General features: G+C 44.3%; 1 protein-coding gene across 9 annotated transcripts in view; it reads left to right on the top strand.

Annotated features, from left to right (window-relative positions):
* The window catches only part of LOC122564941 (dynamin-1), a 251,392-nt gene extending 235,663 nt beyond the window's left edge, over positions 1-15,729 (top strand). For 4 of the 9 annotated variants that reach the window (XM_087998276.1, XM_087998278.1, XM_043720449.2 and 1 more), the window contains 2 exons: positions 3,500-3,540; positions 15,175-15,729. In XM_087998276.1, coding sequence (XP_087854402.1) covers positions 3,500-3,521 — 22 coding nt within the window. In that variant the 3' untranslated portion in view covers positions 3,522-3,540; positions 15,175-15,729. Of the gene's footprint in view, positions 1-2,623; positions 3,541-12,305 lie in introns of all 9 variants that reach the window. The other 5 variants (XR_015760697.1, XM_087998275.1, XM_087998274.1 and 2 more) reach the window with 5 other exon arrangements.
* The last annotated feature ends 1,233 nt before the right edge of the window (positions 15,730-16,962 follow it).

Below are 16,962 nucleotides of genomic sequence, written 5' to 3'. Positions count from 1 at the left end.
ATGAAGAATGGTGACCTTGGCGCCGAGGTACAAGGAGTAGAGCCATTGTGGGTGGCCTAGAGCCAGTGCTCTGACAAGTTTAAAAAACAAGAGGGAAGGGACTAACTGATGCAGGTCGATCGCTGTAGTTGTGAGTTCTGGGTTATTGCTAAATCACAGCACGCAAGAACATGATGAGAAGGCGTGTCTTCAATTCTTAAACAGTCAGATCTGTTTGGGAATCCAATACACAAGGTTATTTTTAAGGCACTGTGCTTGTTTAGTGTTACCTGGGCGTAACTGAGCACACTCAAGTCAGTCACTTTATCCAGTGACTGACTGCGGACTGGAAGGTCACAGTTTCAATCCCTGGTCTGTGCTAGTTTCCGGGTTTCAATGTTGGTGGATTTCGAGGTGGTACAGTTGTGCTCAGTGCCCTGTGTTTGGGTGACATTCACTATCCCCAGTCATGCTCGCAGTCAGTCCAGCCAGAAGACCATCAGACAGAATTCATCCTGAACAGACATGATTTGGAGATGCCGGTGTTGGACTGGGGTGTACAAAGTTACAAATCACACAACACCAGGTTATAGTCCAACAGGTTTAATTGGAAGCACACTAGTTTTCGGAGTGACGCTCCTTCATCAGGTGATAGTGGAGGGCTCAATCCTAACACAGAATTTATAGCAAAAATTTACAGTGTGATGTAACTGAAATTATACATTGAAACATTGAATCATTGGAACTCTCACTGTATGACTCAGTGTTGGCACTTGGTGTACATGAGAGTTCCAATTAAACCTGTTGGACTATAACCTGGTGTTGTGATTTTTAATTTTGTACATCTTAACAGAGTAATCCCTCCAGTCAATGTCCCTGATAATGGGTTTATAGAATTTATATGCATCACAAATGGACAGGCTGCTTAAGCAGGTGTTTAGTGTGTATTACGGCATGGGGTAAGCCCCTCTGCTAATTTAAACCCAATACACAGAGAAGCTCACCTCGGACCGTAATCTGTTGAATTTTGAGAGGCAAAGAACTACCCCACAGGTCACTATTCAAAGTAAAATTTAGCTGTTTTACTCTTTAAGCCCAACAGAAAACATGAAAACAACAACTATTGACAACTCTTTTCTCTTAAACCTATCCTTTACCTCCCACTCTACAATACTGGTCCGATAAATTCCCTTTTAAATTTACAGCAAATCAATTTCAAAACCAGTTATTGTCTTTGGACATCAAACTTTCTCTGTAGATTTCTCTCGGTCAGTTTTGGTGTTCTGCTGCACAAATTCCTTACGGACAGGTACCTTTCAGAGAGCTATTCTGCTGGCAGTCTTGGTGCTTGCTTGGCTGCTGTTTGCTGTTCTCCTCCCTAACTGTTCAAAATGTCTTTATACCCCAAAACATCAGATCATTTCATTGGGTTGATGTCATCCCAAATGGTAAAATTCAAATTCGATCAGATTTTGGCATCTGGGGCTTAATTTAAACTGATTGGTTGAATTGAATTTGTTTTTTGTACCATGGCAATACAACACCAGCTATTTGTTTCAACTGAACGTTACATTTTCAAATTGTTCAGCACACTCTGTGCTTTCAGTCAGTCCTTGCCAGATTCCTCTCTCTCTTAAAGGTACAGTACACCTGTAAAATCATGAGAGGCCTGAATAAGGTTAACAGCGGGTGTCTTTTCCCTTGGGTGGGGGATTTCAAGATTCGGGGGCATTTTTCAAGGTGCGAGGAGATAGATTTAAAAAAGACATGGGGGGACTTTTTTTAACAGAGAAAGGCTCATCTATGGAATGAACTCCCAGAGGAAGTTATTGGATGCAGGTACAGTTACAGTGTTTAAAAGACATTTAGATCAGTGTGTGAATCAGAATGATTTGGAGTGATATGGGCCAGGAGAAGGCTGGTGGGACTAGTTTAGTTTAGGATTATGGTCGGCATGGACTAGATGGACTGAAAGGTCTGTTTCCATATTGTGTGACTCTATGACTGAGGACATAGGGAGTCCATTCAGCCCATCATGCCTAGTACTGGATCTTTAGTTGAGTTGTCCAATTATTCCCACACTCCTGCTCTTTCCTCGTAGCCCTGTCACTTCTTTCTCTGTCCCTTTCTGAGTGTTTATCCAAAAGTTACCCATGAATCAGCTTCCACCATTCTTTCAGACAGCACGTCCCAAACCACAGCTTGCCATCAGTCTCCTACATGAGCGATAGTCACTCGGTCAAGGAGCCCGAGAGAACTGGAAGTTCAGCCTCAATTAAGGAGTTTAATGCCTTCTGTAAAAATTTGGAAGAGGGAATTTTGTGAAAGCATGGACATGTTGTCAAAGTTTTTTAATCATCCAGTCATCAGGGCAATTCCAAAATATGCCAAACTTAATACAATCACAGCACAGGCGAAAAGTAAAATATAGCACAGGTGAAAAGTAAAATTTGGCATGCATGGTATCTGTCTTGAAAAGTGCAAGATGAAAAGCTTCATCCCTTTTAGCAACATTCAAGTTCCGGCCCACCAAGCAATGGTGTGTGCCTCTGGGACAGACGCATCTCAAGAAAAACAGGCATGTTGCTCTTCAAGAGGTTGTAGATTACTGGTGTTAGTAATAACCAAACTTTTGTTTTTGCAGGGACCGGCAAGGGTTCTAACTGACCCGGACTGAACTGATCTAGGACCAGTATGGGTTCCTACAGGGGACAAACATCCAGGTTCTGTAAATTGCCTTGCTATGTAATGTGCATCGTCATATGAGGAAACATTGACACACATCACCAAAACTTGCAAGAAAGGCAAGCAATGTCTAGACCAGTGAGATTCATATCACAGCCTGCTGGGGGTGGGGGTGGGGGGGGCGAGTGGAGGGTGACTTGCAAAATATCTCCCTTGGCCTGTGACTCTCTGGGGCTCCTACCACATACTGTATGAGGTATTGTACGAACAGTGCCATGTTCCCTTTGGCTCTTGCTGTTCAGTGAGAATGTGCAGGGGTTACCCCTAATATCCAGAGGATGGGCCACATGAAAGCTGAAGAGGACCTATAGTTTGATAGAACAATCAGACTTGTAGTTCCTCCAATTCCAATTCCCCAAACCCTCCATCAGCCTCTCCTGGGAGAGTGCTTGGCTTCCACTTGGCATCTGTCTAAGACTGGAAACCAGGAGCTGAGCAGATGGGGAGTTGACAGCACTGGCAGTCACATTATCGGGCGGAGTATTGGGAGCACTGTTTGAAATATCTCTGGAACAGGACACAGCCTGGGAGAACAACCTAGGAGGAGAGTTGGGTGTTGTTACGTAAGGTTGGTGAATAACACTGGTCCAGGCAATGAATGTCTGTCCTCTCTAGGCACCTGTACCTCCGGCTGGTGCGGGCTTTGGTTTGAGCTTGTTTATGCAATGGAAAATTAACCAGAGAAAGGGAGAGCTGCTCATGTGCACTTGTGTCTTCATGATCTGTAACCTTTGACCTTGCCCATCTGCCATCTTTATTTGATATTATCTTTCAGAATAACAATAAGTGACCCTTGAGGACATTAACTCTCGACTGGTACGTGCCGCTGCTCATTAACACTACCTCCTCCACCATGCTTTGCATGATCATTGCTTCTCCCATCTCCATGTAGACGTAGTCATTAGAGTGGCACTGCATTTATTGAGCAGTGAGGTGTAAGGGTGTGGCGTGGTGTTGTTGTTTGCATTACAGCATCGTGAAAATATCTCGGTGTCAGATATGCTTGGTCACCATTTCCTCTCCCTGCTGATAAAAGCAGTGTCTTTAACCCCAGCCTCACCCATCCCCGTAATAGAACAGTATGTGAGCTCCACTTTAGGATCATGATGGCACAGAGGATTGCCATTATTCATAAACCTTGTTTATTGTAATGTGCAAATTTGCTTGTGTCCTCTGTCAGTGTTTCCACTTTCTCTGGCAGCTGTTGACGTTTAATTGCTTTCTCTGTGAACACACTTGGCTGGGAGTGAGTGCAGTCAGCTCCCCTCACTCTGTCAATCCACCACACTCCTGCCCAGCGATTGAAAATAAGTAAAAATGGCTCAGGTTGTCACACCTGATCATTTCTCCACCTCCTCATTCATTCAGCAGCAGCCGTGCAATCATAAAAGCCCACTGGCCTAGAGCTCTTGTGGGGAAGTGGCCCAGGAGGCCCAGTCCCAGCTGCTCCCAGAGGTGTGCAATAACATCTTGGGACAGGTTAGAAAATATCTTTCTGCTCCCAAGGAATCTCCACTTTGCAGCTTTGATTCTTTATTACTAAGGGTTTTTCATTTGTCTGGTTGTTTGGAGAGTCTCTCCCCAACCCAAACAACAATGAGACCCTGCCGTTTACCAGACCTGAGAATGATGAGAAACCCAGAGCTAAGGCTATTATCATCAAGGCATGGGCAAGTTGCCTTCAGTGCCATTGATTAACACACAAATCACTGGAAAGGGTTCGAGAGGGATTAACTTTACGCAAACGTCAACAAGTGCTAAAGAAAAGAAACACTTCTGACAACTCTGCCAGTGCATTCTTTGTAAGTGAGGCTAAAGGTGTCTGTATGTTGTATATTGTGCCCTACCTTGTCACTACGGTTAGTGAATTGGTCTGTTCATTTTGTATAGCTCTTGGAGGTGTAATGCATACCCCAGGAACATGGCTCAAGATAAAGTCAAGCACAAGAAAAGGCCATTTAACCCATCGAGCTCATCCTTCTAGTGCTCTAACTCAGCAGCTTTCCCAAAGCCTTGGGAAAAAAAAGCGCATTCCCAATCTTGACCACAGTTCCCACCTTGTTCCACCATTTATCGGCAATCGGTCATTTTCTCAGTTTGTCTCATTGATGTCTTTGCGGAGATAATAATCTTAAATCAATTGTGGACAAATTCTCCTTTAAACATTGACACATTTGCTAATGGAGTGTATTAGATCCTGCTTTGAACATTCGTGACTTGGGCTTTAACACTGGGCTGCACAGAGAGTGGTTGAGAGTGACCATATGAAACAAACTCTTAGCAATTTCATCCCGTTTCCCTGAAGGTTGAAATTGAAACTACTCAACACTAAGAATGGCACTCAAGCCGATAGACAGATAGTACGGGTGAAGACACAGCATGTGTTCTTGCTGAGGTACTTTGTGGGTGGAAAGAGCTTTGCTCTGCAGCTAACCATGATGTAACTGACCAAAGAAATTATTGTAGCTGTATTGAAGTGTGATTGGAAAAGTGGCCCATTTCAGAAAGTGTCAAAATTGATAGGAACCTGATGTGGCACAGTGGCTCTGGTATTGGTGCCTCACAGCACCAAAGACCTGGGTTTGATTCTACCCTCGGGTGACTGTCTGTATGGAGTTTGCACATTTTCCCTGTGTCTGCGTGGGTTTCCTCCAGGTGCTCCAGTTTCCTCCCACAATCCAAAGATCTGCAGGTTAGGGTGGATTGGCCATGGGATAGGGTAGGTCTGGGTGGGATGCCGTTTTTAGGTTTGGTGTGGACTCAGTGAGCCGAATGGCCTGCTTCCACATTGTAGGGATTCCATGAAAAGGAAGAAGATACAGAGACTGGAGTCAGCAGCAGGTTTAACTTTACATGATGACTTTAACGGAAGGCTACTGGGATTCCTACCAATTCCTGACCACCTCAGGACAATCCAAACATTGGACCCACTGGTTGGATTAAAGCAACAAAACAGTTCAGTGCAATCTTCAAATCTTCACTGCAATCAGAAAAAAAGTAGTGCAAAACAATGCTACGGGTTGTAGACAAAACGAAATTTCTCCAGGACATTGTAGAAAATTCATGTTTTGGCTTGCAGGTGTATCTTTTCTGAATTTGGGATTCGGATTAGAGGAGAGCTGATGAAAACCTAAGGGGCCAGCCTGGCACTGGCGAGGTAGGATCCCACAGTCACTGCCCCTCACCCCCATCCCAACGGCACCCGCCCCCCCCCCTCCCCCCCCCCACCTCCCCTCCCCATTCTCACTCTGACCTGGTGCTGAGTTCAGCGCGAACTGAGCTCAGGGGCGAAGCAAGCCACAACCCCCTAGAGAAGAAGGAAGGGAGATCGAACAAACTTACATTTACATAGCGTCTCTCCCCATCTTAGCAGCCCGAGTTACCTCCTCACCTCAAATGAGAGGGCTGAAGTAGCAATTGAGGAGATGTCTTAAAAAACAATGTAAAGATGGGAACTCGTCACAATTTCAACTGAGTGGCACTAAAAGGAAAGCATTTCCTTAGAACATTGGTTCATTTTGATAACTGATCCCAAAACAGAATGTTGATGGCACCTTTCTTGACTTTGACTGTGTTGTGTTGACTGCATTACCATTGGTAATTTCCCTCCATTGTCACCTTCACCAACTCCTTACGAACAATGCATGTGTGTGGTTACGTGTCCACTGTTTACTCGGGCTGTCTCTCGGTATGTTGCTGGATGAACTGAAAGGTGCTCACACTGCCCACAAGCTCCCAGACTGAAGTGAACCCATTCAGTGTCGACACTCAGTCCCTGGTGGTTGGTGAAACACGTTGTCCACAGCCGATTCCCACCTTGCAGAGTCCGATGGAAGCGACTAATATCGTTGTGCAATGTAAATCCTTTTCCTGAATTGTAACTCTGTGGTCTGCAGAAATGGTTTCTTGGAGGTTGGAGGGTCGGCGGTGGTGGGGGGAGGGAATGGGGGATTTCCCAAAATGAATCAGCTGCGTTCTCAACCTTTGTTCCCACATGAATCAAGGAGTCCGGCTTGATGGGTGGGCTGGGGGAGATGTTGAGGTGTGCAGGAAGAGTCAACATATGACGGTCCAGCCAAGGTTGAAGGTAAACGCCAGACTTCCTGTTACAGCTCATAAATCTTCAGTCTTCGCTCTTTGTGAGTAAGCATAAGAAATAGAAGTAGGAGCGGTCCATTTGGCCCATCATGTCTGCTGTATCATTCAATAACATCATGGCTAATCTGATGGTGGCCTTAACTCCACTCCCCTGCCTGACCCCACAACCCTTGACTCCCTTTAAATATTTTCAACGAGTCAGCCTCTACTCTTGTCTGGCAGATAATTCCCCGTACTCATGAAATTCCTCCTCCTCTCTGTTAAAATTGGAAGAGCACTTACTTTGAAACTGTGGCTCCTCTGGCTGAATTCTCCCAGGGGAGTAAGCATTCACTCGGCCTACCCCATCAACAGAGTTAGGGCTAGCTCCCTCTGAATTTGATTGGCTTCAAGAAGACCACCTCTCATTCTTCCGAATTCCAGTGAATGTAGGCTCAACCTGCTCAACCTCCCCTTGCCAGATAAGCCCCTTATCCCAGGAATTGTCAACCTTCTCTGAACTGCTTCCAACGCAAACAAATGTATCCCTCCATAAGAAGGATGATCCAGCCCACTTGGTGCAATCTGATCAATTCCCCATACAGGTGCAGCAAGAATTCCTCACTTTTGGACTCCATTCTTCTTACAAAAAATGCAACATTTCTTTTGCTTTCCTAATTACTTGCTGCATCTGCGCACCAACCTTTGGTGATTCATGTACAAGGACTTGAGAAATCTGCAGACTCTTCCCATTTAAATAATATGCTGAACAATAGACTTTATTTTAGATGTAACTCTGATACTCCAGCCTCTGCACATTATGATTTTATACCAAATGCGCATTAATGATGCTTTTTTTCATGATTATAATGATAAGCCCAGCATAGTATCAGTGAGTGATTACAATCAGAAGTTTTTTTTTCGAAAGAATGACTTAATGTTTTCTTTGACAAGTCCCATTTGGAACATTTAAATTATTTCAAGAATTTATTGTTGCTAAGCACTCAAGTATAAAACTCCAGAGATAGATGAGGATTCTGTTCCTTTACTGGTGTCAGAGCGAAGCACATGAAGAGCTAAACTATTTCTTCATTTCTACTGTAGCCTTGATTTGGAGTTCTCTCTAGTTTCCCTCCCATCTCTTATCACACTCGCCATAGCTCATTTCTTCTGGGAATCCCACCTCCCGCTTCCCTGAGCCCACATGTACTAAACCACAGATCGCCCACCTTTCAGTCCCTGACCCTCACGCCATTGTGAATGATTCTCTGTCCTCAGGATGCTCTGTAATAACCTGCTCAGTTTTGTTTACACTTTAAACTCACAACCTCTATCACCTAAAATGACATTGGAAGGCATGCATGGGAATACCTCCAATTGTCCCTGCAAGTCACACATCCTTTCAACATAGCGATGTACCATTACCCTTACAGGTTATGTTTCTGTAACTCCTGATCCACAGTACAGAGAGGACCTCACTTCATGACGGCAGTGCTTACAAGACTATCTCCAGTACTACCGGGGATGGGTAATAATGCTGGAAATCCCAGGGATTCCCACGTCGTATGAATGGTTAATTCAAAAATGGTACCACCATTTAAAGAGTCCAAACTTAAACCCTCTGTCCTTGTAAACTGTTGACCCATCTGCAATCTCCCTTTCATCCCCAAAGACTTAGCATTTGTTGGAACTTCCCAAATCCATGCCTGTATTTCCTGCAGCTCTCTTCTTGAGTCTGTCCAGTTTGGGCTAAGGTTAGGGTCCTTCCATGGGACTTAAACAACCCAAATCTATGGCTGGGATACATGACCCCTTCGCAGTCTCTCTGCTGTCTTTGTCCATGTCACCCACACAGTCCTCCTTTGTTACAGAGTCATACAGCACAGAATCAGACCCTTTGCTCCAACCCATCCATGCCAACCATAATCTCAAACTAAACTAATCCCACCTTGCCTGCACTTGGCCCATATCGCTCCAAACCTTTGCTATTCGTGTACTTACTGAAATATTTTTAAAATATTGTAACTGTACCTGCATCCACCACTTTCTCTGGAAGTTCATTCCACACATGAACATCTTTCTGTGTAAAACAATTGCCGTAATGTCGTCTTTAAAATGTTGGCATCCAACTCAGTGGGACTGCACTCAACTTGTTGCACTCCTTTTTAAACAGTCTTCACCAATCTCCAGCAATGACATCCACTCCCTGTCCATTACGTAGACATTCCACAAGGGTCTTTCCTTACCATCCACATCTAAACGTTGTCCCTTTGTAGTAACATCTGCAGACATGGGATCAGCTTCCCAGTATATGTAAACTATAGCTCCACCTCTGTTGGCCCATTCATAGCTTCTGTATTTTGTTTGTTTGATATCCTGATTTGGATAAGTCACAACGTCTTCCAGTTGAACATTGGGATGATTGAAACCATTGTCTTTCAGCCTTGTTAGAAACCTTGTTCCCTTGCATTTTTATTCCAGGCCAGTCTCCTGGGCCTGACCAGTTAGAGTAGAATCTTCCCAGTCCATAAACAACGTGGGCCATGATGAGAAAATTGGGATCAAGAACTCCCATTTTCCAAATGTGTGTTGAAGGTGAGATGGGATTCTCTGCAGTGAGCAGCAAGAGTCCGAATAGCATGCATTAACATCTCATTACTGCCCTCGTTGATGCGCAGTTTCCCATAGTGAGGAGGTTATGGCCTAGTGGTATTATTGCGGACTATTAATGCAGAGACCATGGTAATGTTCTGGGAACCCAGGTTCAAATCCTGACAAAGCAGATGGTGGAATTTGAATTTGAATTCAATTTAAAAATCTGATATTAAGACTCTAATTGCTGATTGTTGGAAAACCCATCCGTTTCACTGGTGTCTTTGAGGGAAGGAAACTGCTGTCTTTACCTTGTCTAGCCAACATGTGACTCCAGACCCACATCAATGCAGTTGATTCTTGACAATTGAGGGCGTGCATTAATGTTGGCCCATCCAGTGACACCCACATCCTGCGAATGAATAAAAATAAATTCTCCCACATTCAGTATTAAAACTAGACAGTTCCATGAAAATGAACATCAGTGTAGGTATTTGGTGACTCTTGCTCCCTGCTCTCTCCTCCAGACCTCCATTAGTCACCAATACCTCAGGGCTCGCTGCATGGATAGAGACAGCATTCTACCCCTGCCTCCCCATCACTCCAATTGCCAAATATATCTGTGCAGAGAATGCCAAGGATTGACTGTATGCTCAGCTGGCCTTTAAAGACGGCACCGACATGGGGAAATCCTGGGCTGCCTCAGGAGTTCTGAACCTTGATGTTTGCAGGAAGTGGGAGAATGTGACGATCGGAGTGTCATAGAGATGTGAGTTTAGGAAGATAGCGTGAGAAAAGTCACCAGGGCTGCTGGAGTGAAAGCCTCCATGAAACTCACCATTTTCTGCTGAAATTCAGCTGCTGCCATGTTCCTGAGCTGGGTTTTCAACTCCATCTCTTCTCCATTACAGGGCCTACCAGTTTTTACCTCTATTATTACATGACCCTGGCCTTGCTTCAGCTCATCTTCTTGCTGATACACAGTGTTGGCTTCATCACCTTCAGATTCAGCTACTCCATGGCTCTCTGCTCTGGCATTGCATCCTTTTGTAAACTCGAGCTCATCCAAGACTCTCCTGTTCAAATCGTATTCTCTACCAACTTCTGCTAAGGAAACTTCCCTGGCCTTGCTGATCTAAAAGCTCCCTGTCCCTTCAACACCTTAGATTTGACAGTGTTATCCTTTCATAACCTTTGCCCTGTCCGACTTCCATAACATTCCCCCATCCTGGTAGCACTCACCACCCACCCCCCTACAAACCTGAAATGACTCTCGGATCTGGCTCTGGCCTCTTTTGCATCTTCCCCTCACCCCAATATTTGCCACTGCCTCTGGGTTCCACACCCTGGAATTCCCTCCAACTCTACACCCACCTGCTGGGCCAGACGATTGGTCTACCCTGCCAGTTTGGCTCGATTTAACATTTTTCGGCAAGGCCCTGTGAGCCATCATGGGTTACTTTGCTTCTGTTTTTAAAAGGCTTGGATGGCTGAGAGACCTCACTGCAAATTTGTATTTCCTTTATCAGTCTGAAGTGAGCACTTGACCTCCTCCAATCAGCCATTACCAACATTAGGCCTCAGGCTTATGGGCCCTGAAGCACCCAGAAAGTGATTCGTGAGGTGATCTGAAAGGGCTGGGTTTCTCTCCAGGACTAGCGTGCCCACTACCTTTCTCACCAACTCTAGGGAAAGGGAAAATCATGCCCAACATTTTCGGGATAACTCTGAACAAAAAAGGGAAAGTTGGCTTTGTTGAACATCCAAATTTGACCTGTCCTTAACCTTGGTGAATTTGTGCCCGATAGTCTATGACTCGGTGTTGCCTTTGTTTTGCCTCTCGCAATCACTCATGTGAACCATGAGTGTTAGAGGGTTTTGGGCGTGCACACGAGTGGTCATCCCAAGTCTGAGCTTGAGTTCACATTTTCTCTCTTACCCCCCCCCCCCCCACCTGGAATATATTGACCAAACAAATGGCTTACTTGCTGAAGTTGTCAGGTGGTATCACCTTTAGCCCAGGATAAAGTCTCAGTGGGATATCTGGCTGGTGGGTGGGAACACTACTCCCCAGTTTATACAAACAGTTGTTTGGTATCTAGAAGAGAAAGAAAGGTGAAAGTAATTCATAGCAATATTCCATGGGATAGGCAACGGGCCATCATTCCCTGGTTGGTCATCAAGCCATTGTCAAAATAGATGGACCAGCAATTGTTAGCATGGTCTAAACTGTGGCTCATATTATAGCGTGTGCACATCCCGCCTGGAGAATTATATTCATCAGTCACATCCAATCTCCTTGACTCTTAAGAGGCAAAAAAACTGCAGATTTTGGAATCCAAAATTGACAAACAGGAGACCGGAAGAACACAGCAAGCATCAGGAGGTGGAGAAGTCAATGTTTTGGGTATAACCCTTCATCAGGACTGGATGTGGGGGCTAGGGAGAACTACAGGTAAAGAGGAGGTTGGAGGAGTGGGCAGAGGAGCGGAATAGTGAGGTAGTGTGAGATGAGCACAGGTAGGGGGTACGACCTGGTTGGTCAATGGGTGGGATGAATTTGGTTGGTAGCTGGAAATAACGGTCGGTAGGTGGAATGGGAACGGAGGGCGTGGGGCTGGGACTCTTAAAGCCACTTTAGGGAGGGGTGTGATTTGGCCGGTGACAACCCCTTTCTGGGATGCACTAGAAGGATGAGACCTTGCACGAGCAGGCAGAGCTCAAAACTGACAACGGTGGCCCTCCAGTGTTCCACGTCTAAAGATCTTTTCCAATCTGTCAGTGTCCATTTTGAGACTCAGGCAGGTGAAATCTCACCCTGTGGCGTGACAATTGACTGACGTTGTGTGTTCTTTTGTTTTCTTTCCTTTTTGCGTCCTCTGTTCCTTTCCTGATGCTTTTCCTTCCTGCAGCATCAGGAGACCTTGCCAACTGAATATCCATAGCCCGTGCAATTGAATCCAGCCTCTTAGATTTCAGAGTGGCTCCCAGGGTAGGGTCCAGCAGTTGCCGCCCCTTATATGTCAATGTAATCTCGATGTACAGTCTTCAGATGACCATCCTAGTCAAGTGCATTGTCAATTTATGTACATCTGTAAATGTATTTGTAAAGCCTACATTCAAATACATCAAGAAAATAACATGTACAAGTACAATACATTGCAGATTTAATAGAATGCAATTTATTCCTTTACTGCTCTCCCCGTTGATCCAACCCAAATTTTGTGTTAAGTCAGTCCGACCTCTTTCCATGTGGGCGTTGCAAATTCTTGGCTGACTTTTTCTAGTTTGATTTTTTTTTTTGGTGGGGCAAAAGGAGGTGGCACTACCTTCATGAAGGGAATGTCACCAGCTGGGCTAACCACATTATCCATTTTAAAAACAATACCTCAGCTTTCTGCCAGGATTGAGATGGCACTGGGCACTCCAATGACGAATTCTGCTCCCTGCCTCACGTAGTTCCTATCTGACGGGGTGACAAAAAAAACCACTTCTGGACAAATTCAACGAGCGACATTCCGGGCCTACACGTGGAAATGGTTCACCCTCCCTCCCACTCTCCCTTTCTCTTGTCTTTTTCACACAGTTGACAGTGATGGGTCGTGAGTACCATTATCGATGGCCACCATTTCTGGACCTGGACCAGCTGACCTGACTGTGGTGGCAACAGGAAGGTCACGTTCTGGTGCTAGCTGTTAGCTGTGAGAGTGCCGTCTTGTACACAGACGTTCACTCACCTCTTCTCGTATCCTGCAAACACTTGCTCTGTAACCCTGTCTTTGTAAAGCTTCTGATCTTGACTAGTTGCCGTTGTGTTTGTTACTCTGTGTTTGTTCATCGAAAAACTCAGACTGTTAAAGGTAAAATAAAAACATTCCACATTGTCATTTTTAAAAAAAATTGTTTTATGTTTTGGGCCTCCTCCCAAGTCTTGAAGAGAGAAAAATGAATAATCCAGGAGCTGATGTAAAATTCAAAATGGCATAGAGTCATACAGCACAGAAACAGACCATTCGGTCCAACCAGTCCATGCCGGCCATGCAGCACTGACAGAGGTCATGGTGGTTCTCAGTGACTGTATTGATTGTTTGAAAGAGTTGCCCATTTAGTCACGTTGCCCCTGCTGTCAGCCCGTTGCCCTGCAATGTTTAAACATTTCCTTCAAAAGATATCCAATTCCCTTTTGAAAGCTACAAATAAATTCACATCCTCCATCCCACCAGGCAGAACATTTCACTTCATTGCATTTGAAAAAAAAATCTCCTGCTACCCCAATCTACCCCCCCACCCCACCCCCCAACCTTTTGACAATTAATTTCCACTGATCTGTGTTCTCTGATGTTTGACCTTCTTGCAAGTGGAAACACTTTCTCCTCATTAGCTCTAATCAAAACCCCTTGTCATTTTGAATACCTTAACTCAATCTCCCTTTACCTTCTTTGCTCTGGGTAGTTCGATCACAGTTCCCTGATTGTTTCTCTCTATGCAGCATCCCTAAACCCTGGGACATTTGAATGAATCTCTTCTGCATCCTCCATGAGACTTAAAGGCTCTCCTTTCTAAAATGTGATTCCCTGAATTGAAGACTGGCCTGCAACTGAGGCCTATGACCCAACATCTTCGAAAGTTCCCTGTATTTGACCAATTGGTGAAGGTGGGATAGAAGCTGATCTTGTTCAGTAGAATTGACGCAATTTAGAGTCTAAGGCCAAGTACAATTTGCACGCTTAAGAGTCTATGGCCAAGTGTTTAATCATCTGGGGCAAGGAAATTAGAGGTGGATAGATGGTTGGGGAAACCTCCATAAGACCATAAGACGTATGAGCAGAAATTAGGCCATTCAGTCCATCAAGTCCTCTGCACCATTCAATCATGGCTGATAAGTTTCTCAACCCTATTCTCCCACTTTCTCCCTGTAACCTATGATCCCCTTGATACTCGAGGACCTAACTATCTCAGTCTTAAATATACTCAATGACCTGGCGTGCACAGCCTTCTGTGGCAATGAATTCCACAGATTCACCACTCTCTGGCTGAAGACGTTTCTCCTTATCTCTGTTCCAAAGGGCCTTCCCTTTCCTTTAAGGCTGTGCCCTCAGGTCTCTAGTCTCTCCTACCAATGGAAAGAGTCCAATTTTCCATTCATTCATTTCAATGAAGAGATACTGGGGTGAGAGAGTCTGATACAAGCCTGAAAGCTGTCTCAGAAAACAAACCACCCCCCCCCACCCCCATTGCATTTGTGAATCTTCAGTTGATCATACTTCATTGATCAGTGGTCATTTCCCCCAACAAAATTAGAAAATGTGGGAGAAACTCAGCAGTTGTGATGTGGAGGAAAGGCTTGTTGGTGCAGCAAGGGGATAGTATGGGAGTGGAGGGCCATGTGGTCTTTAACCCTCCATTGGCTGGAACAGAGAGCACTTGAGGCCAAAATGGCGGGCTCATTTGGAAAAAGTCTCCCATTTCCTCACCAACACCTTGTGAACTGTTGTTTTTTTATGAAGAAATATGGGCAACAGGAGAAATTCCACTTCCTCCCGGGAGCAAAATTCACTCAAAAACCTGTAATGATACTGTGAAAATCATGTCATGTTTTCCCAGGTTATCCATTTATTAACATTGCTCACAGTCCTGTCTGCCCAGCCATTCATCCCATTCAGATATTTTTCCAGCTGGACTTGTACTGATTGATACAACTATTACTGGCTTGATTATTCCTCTTTCTCTCTCTCTCTCTCTCTCTGTTATGTTCCCTCTCACTCTCTCTCTTACTTTCAGGCAAACTAATTGGTAGCCCCTTGAGAACGGGAGCCCAGTGTCCCACTTTGAGATCCCCAGTCTGTTTCCGCTTGCTGTGCGTCGAGTCTCCTCAGCATACTGTCCATTCTGAAAGGAAGTCATATAAATAAATAAATATAAATATATATATCATGTGCTCTAATGTCTGCATAATCTGCTCTTGCACATATCCAGGAACTGTTGCTCCCGCTGAATAACTCCTCTGTTTTTTGGCGCTCTGTAATAACCATTCAGTAACAGTGTGACAAGTAATTCTTTTCCATGTGTTAATGTGTGTTTCAGGGAGAAACATTATTGAACCTGTCATGCTCCTGTGTAGCGTGTTAGTTTAAATCAAACCGTGATGGTATATATTAATACAATAAATATCTGGTATACAGGCCTTTGATTTGAAATCTATGTATATGATATTCATGGTGAAATAAATTAAATCTGTGTATTTATGCTTTGAAAGTGACCGGTGGCAAATACAAAACGAAATGTCATATCTGTGTAATCAAAGCCTCTATTTAAATAAAGCAGTGTCTTTGTGGAGGTCATTGACCCAGAATTGTTTCTTTATTTTCTCACACTTTTGCCTCAAGTGGATCCTGTCATCAGGCCTGAGTTACAGTATGATTCAGTCAGAAGTCACACAACACCAATGATTTGGAGATGCCAGTGTTGGACTGGGGTGCACAAAGTTAAAAATCACACAACACCAGGTAATAGTCCAACGGGTTTAATTGGAAGCACTAGCTTTCGGAGCGCCACTCCTTCATCAGGTGATTGTGGAGGACACAATTGTAAGCTGAAAATGTGTTGCTGGAAAAGCGCAGCAGGTCAGGCAGCATCCAAGGAGCAGGAGAATCGACGTTTCGGGCATGAGCCCTTCTTCCTGAACGAAGAAGGGCTCATGCCCGAAACATCGATTCTCCTGTTCCTTGGATGCTGCCTGACCTGCTGCGCTTTTCCAGCAACACATTTTCAGCTCTGATCTCCAGCATCCGCAGTCCTCACTTTCTCCGAGTTGACACAATTGTAAGGCACAGAATTTATAGCAGAAGTTTACAGTGTGATGTAACTGAAATTATACATTGAAAAATACCTGGATTGTCTGTTGAGTCTTTCATCTGTTCGAATACCATGATAGTTTCACTTCTTTCATGTGTAAATCATAAAACTTTTTTTAAAAGTTGCATTCTCAGGTTAAATTGTTGCAGTTAACTACTTTTAAAAATCTTTTTTCAAAAAAGCTTTTGTGATTTACACATGAAAGAAGTGAAACTATCATGGTATTCGAACAGATGAAAGACTCAACAGACAATCCAGGTATTTTTCAATGTATAATTTCAGTTACATCACACTGTAAACTTCTGCTATAAATTCTGTGCCTTACAATTGTGTACTCCACAACCACCTGATGAAGGAGCGATGCTCCGAAAGCTAGTGCTTCCAATTAAACCTGTTGGACTATAACCTGGTGTTGTGTGATTTTTAACACAACACCAAGTTATAGTCGAATACATTTTATTTGAAATCACGAGCTTTCGGAGATTTGCCAGAGTGGACCCAGGGATTGGAGGGGAATGGTGGGCGTCCGCGTAGTTTGAAGGTTGGGTTCGAAAGGCTAGGGTTGGTCTCTCTACAACAAATGGGATTGATGGGAGATTTGATGGAGGTGTTTAAGACTGAGAGGCTGAGCTCAATAGGTAAAACAAAAGTTCTTCTCATTTGCTGATGGTGTATAAGATTAGGATTTTAGGAAAGAGATGCAGGAAGAAAGTA

The sequence above is a fragment of the Chiloscyllium plagiosum genome, unplaced genomic scaffold (assembly GCF_037043375.1).
Source record: "Chiloscyllium plagiosum isolate Xiang-an unplaced genomic scaffold, Cpla_swu_hap1 HiC_scaffold_21, whole genome shotgun sequence".
NCBI lineage: Eukaryota > Metazoa > Chordata > Chondrichthyes > Orectolobiformes > Hemiscylliidae > Chiloscyllium > Chiloscyllium plagiosum.
Note: the sequence above shows the minus strand (reverse complement) of the source record. Positions and strands in the feature narration are given on the sequence as shown.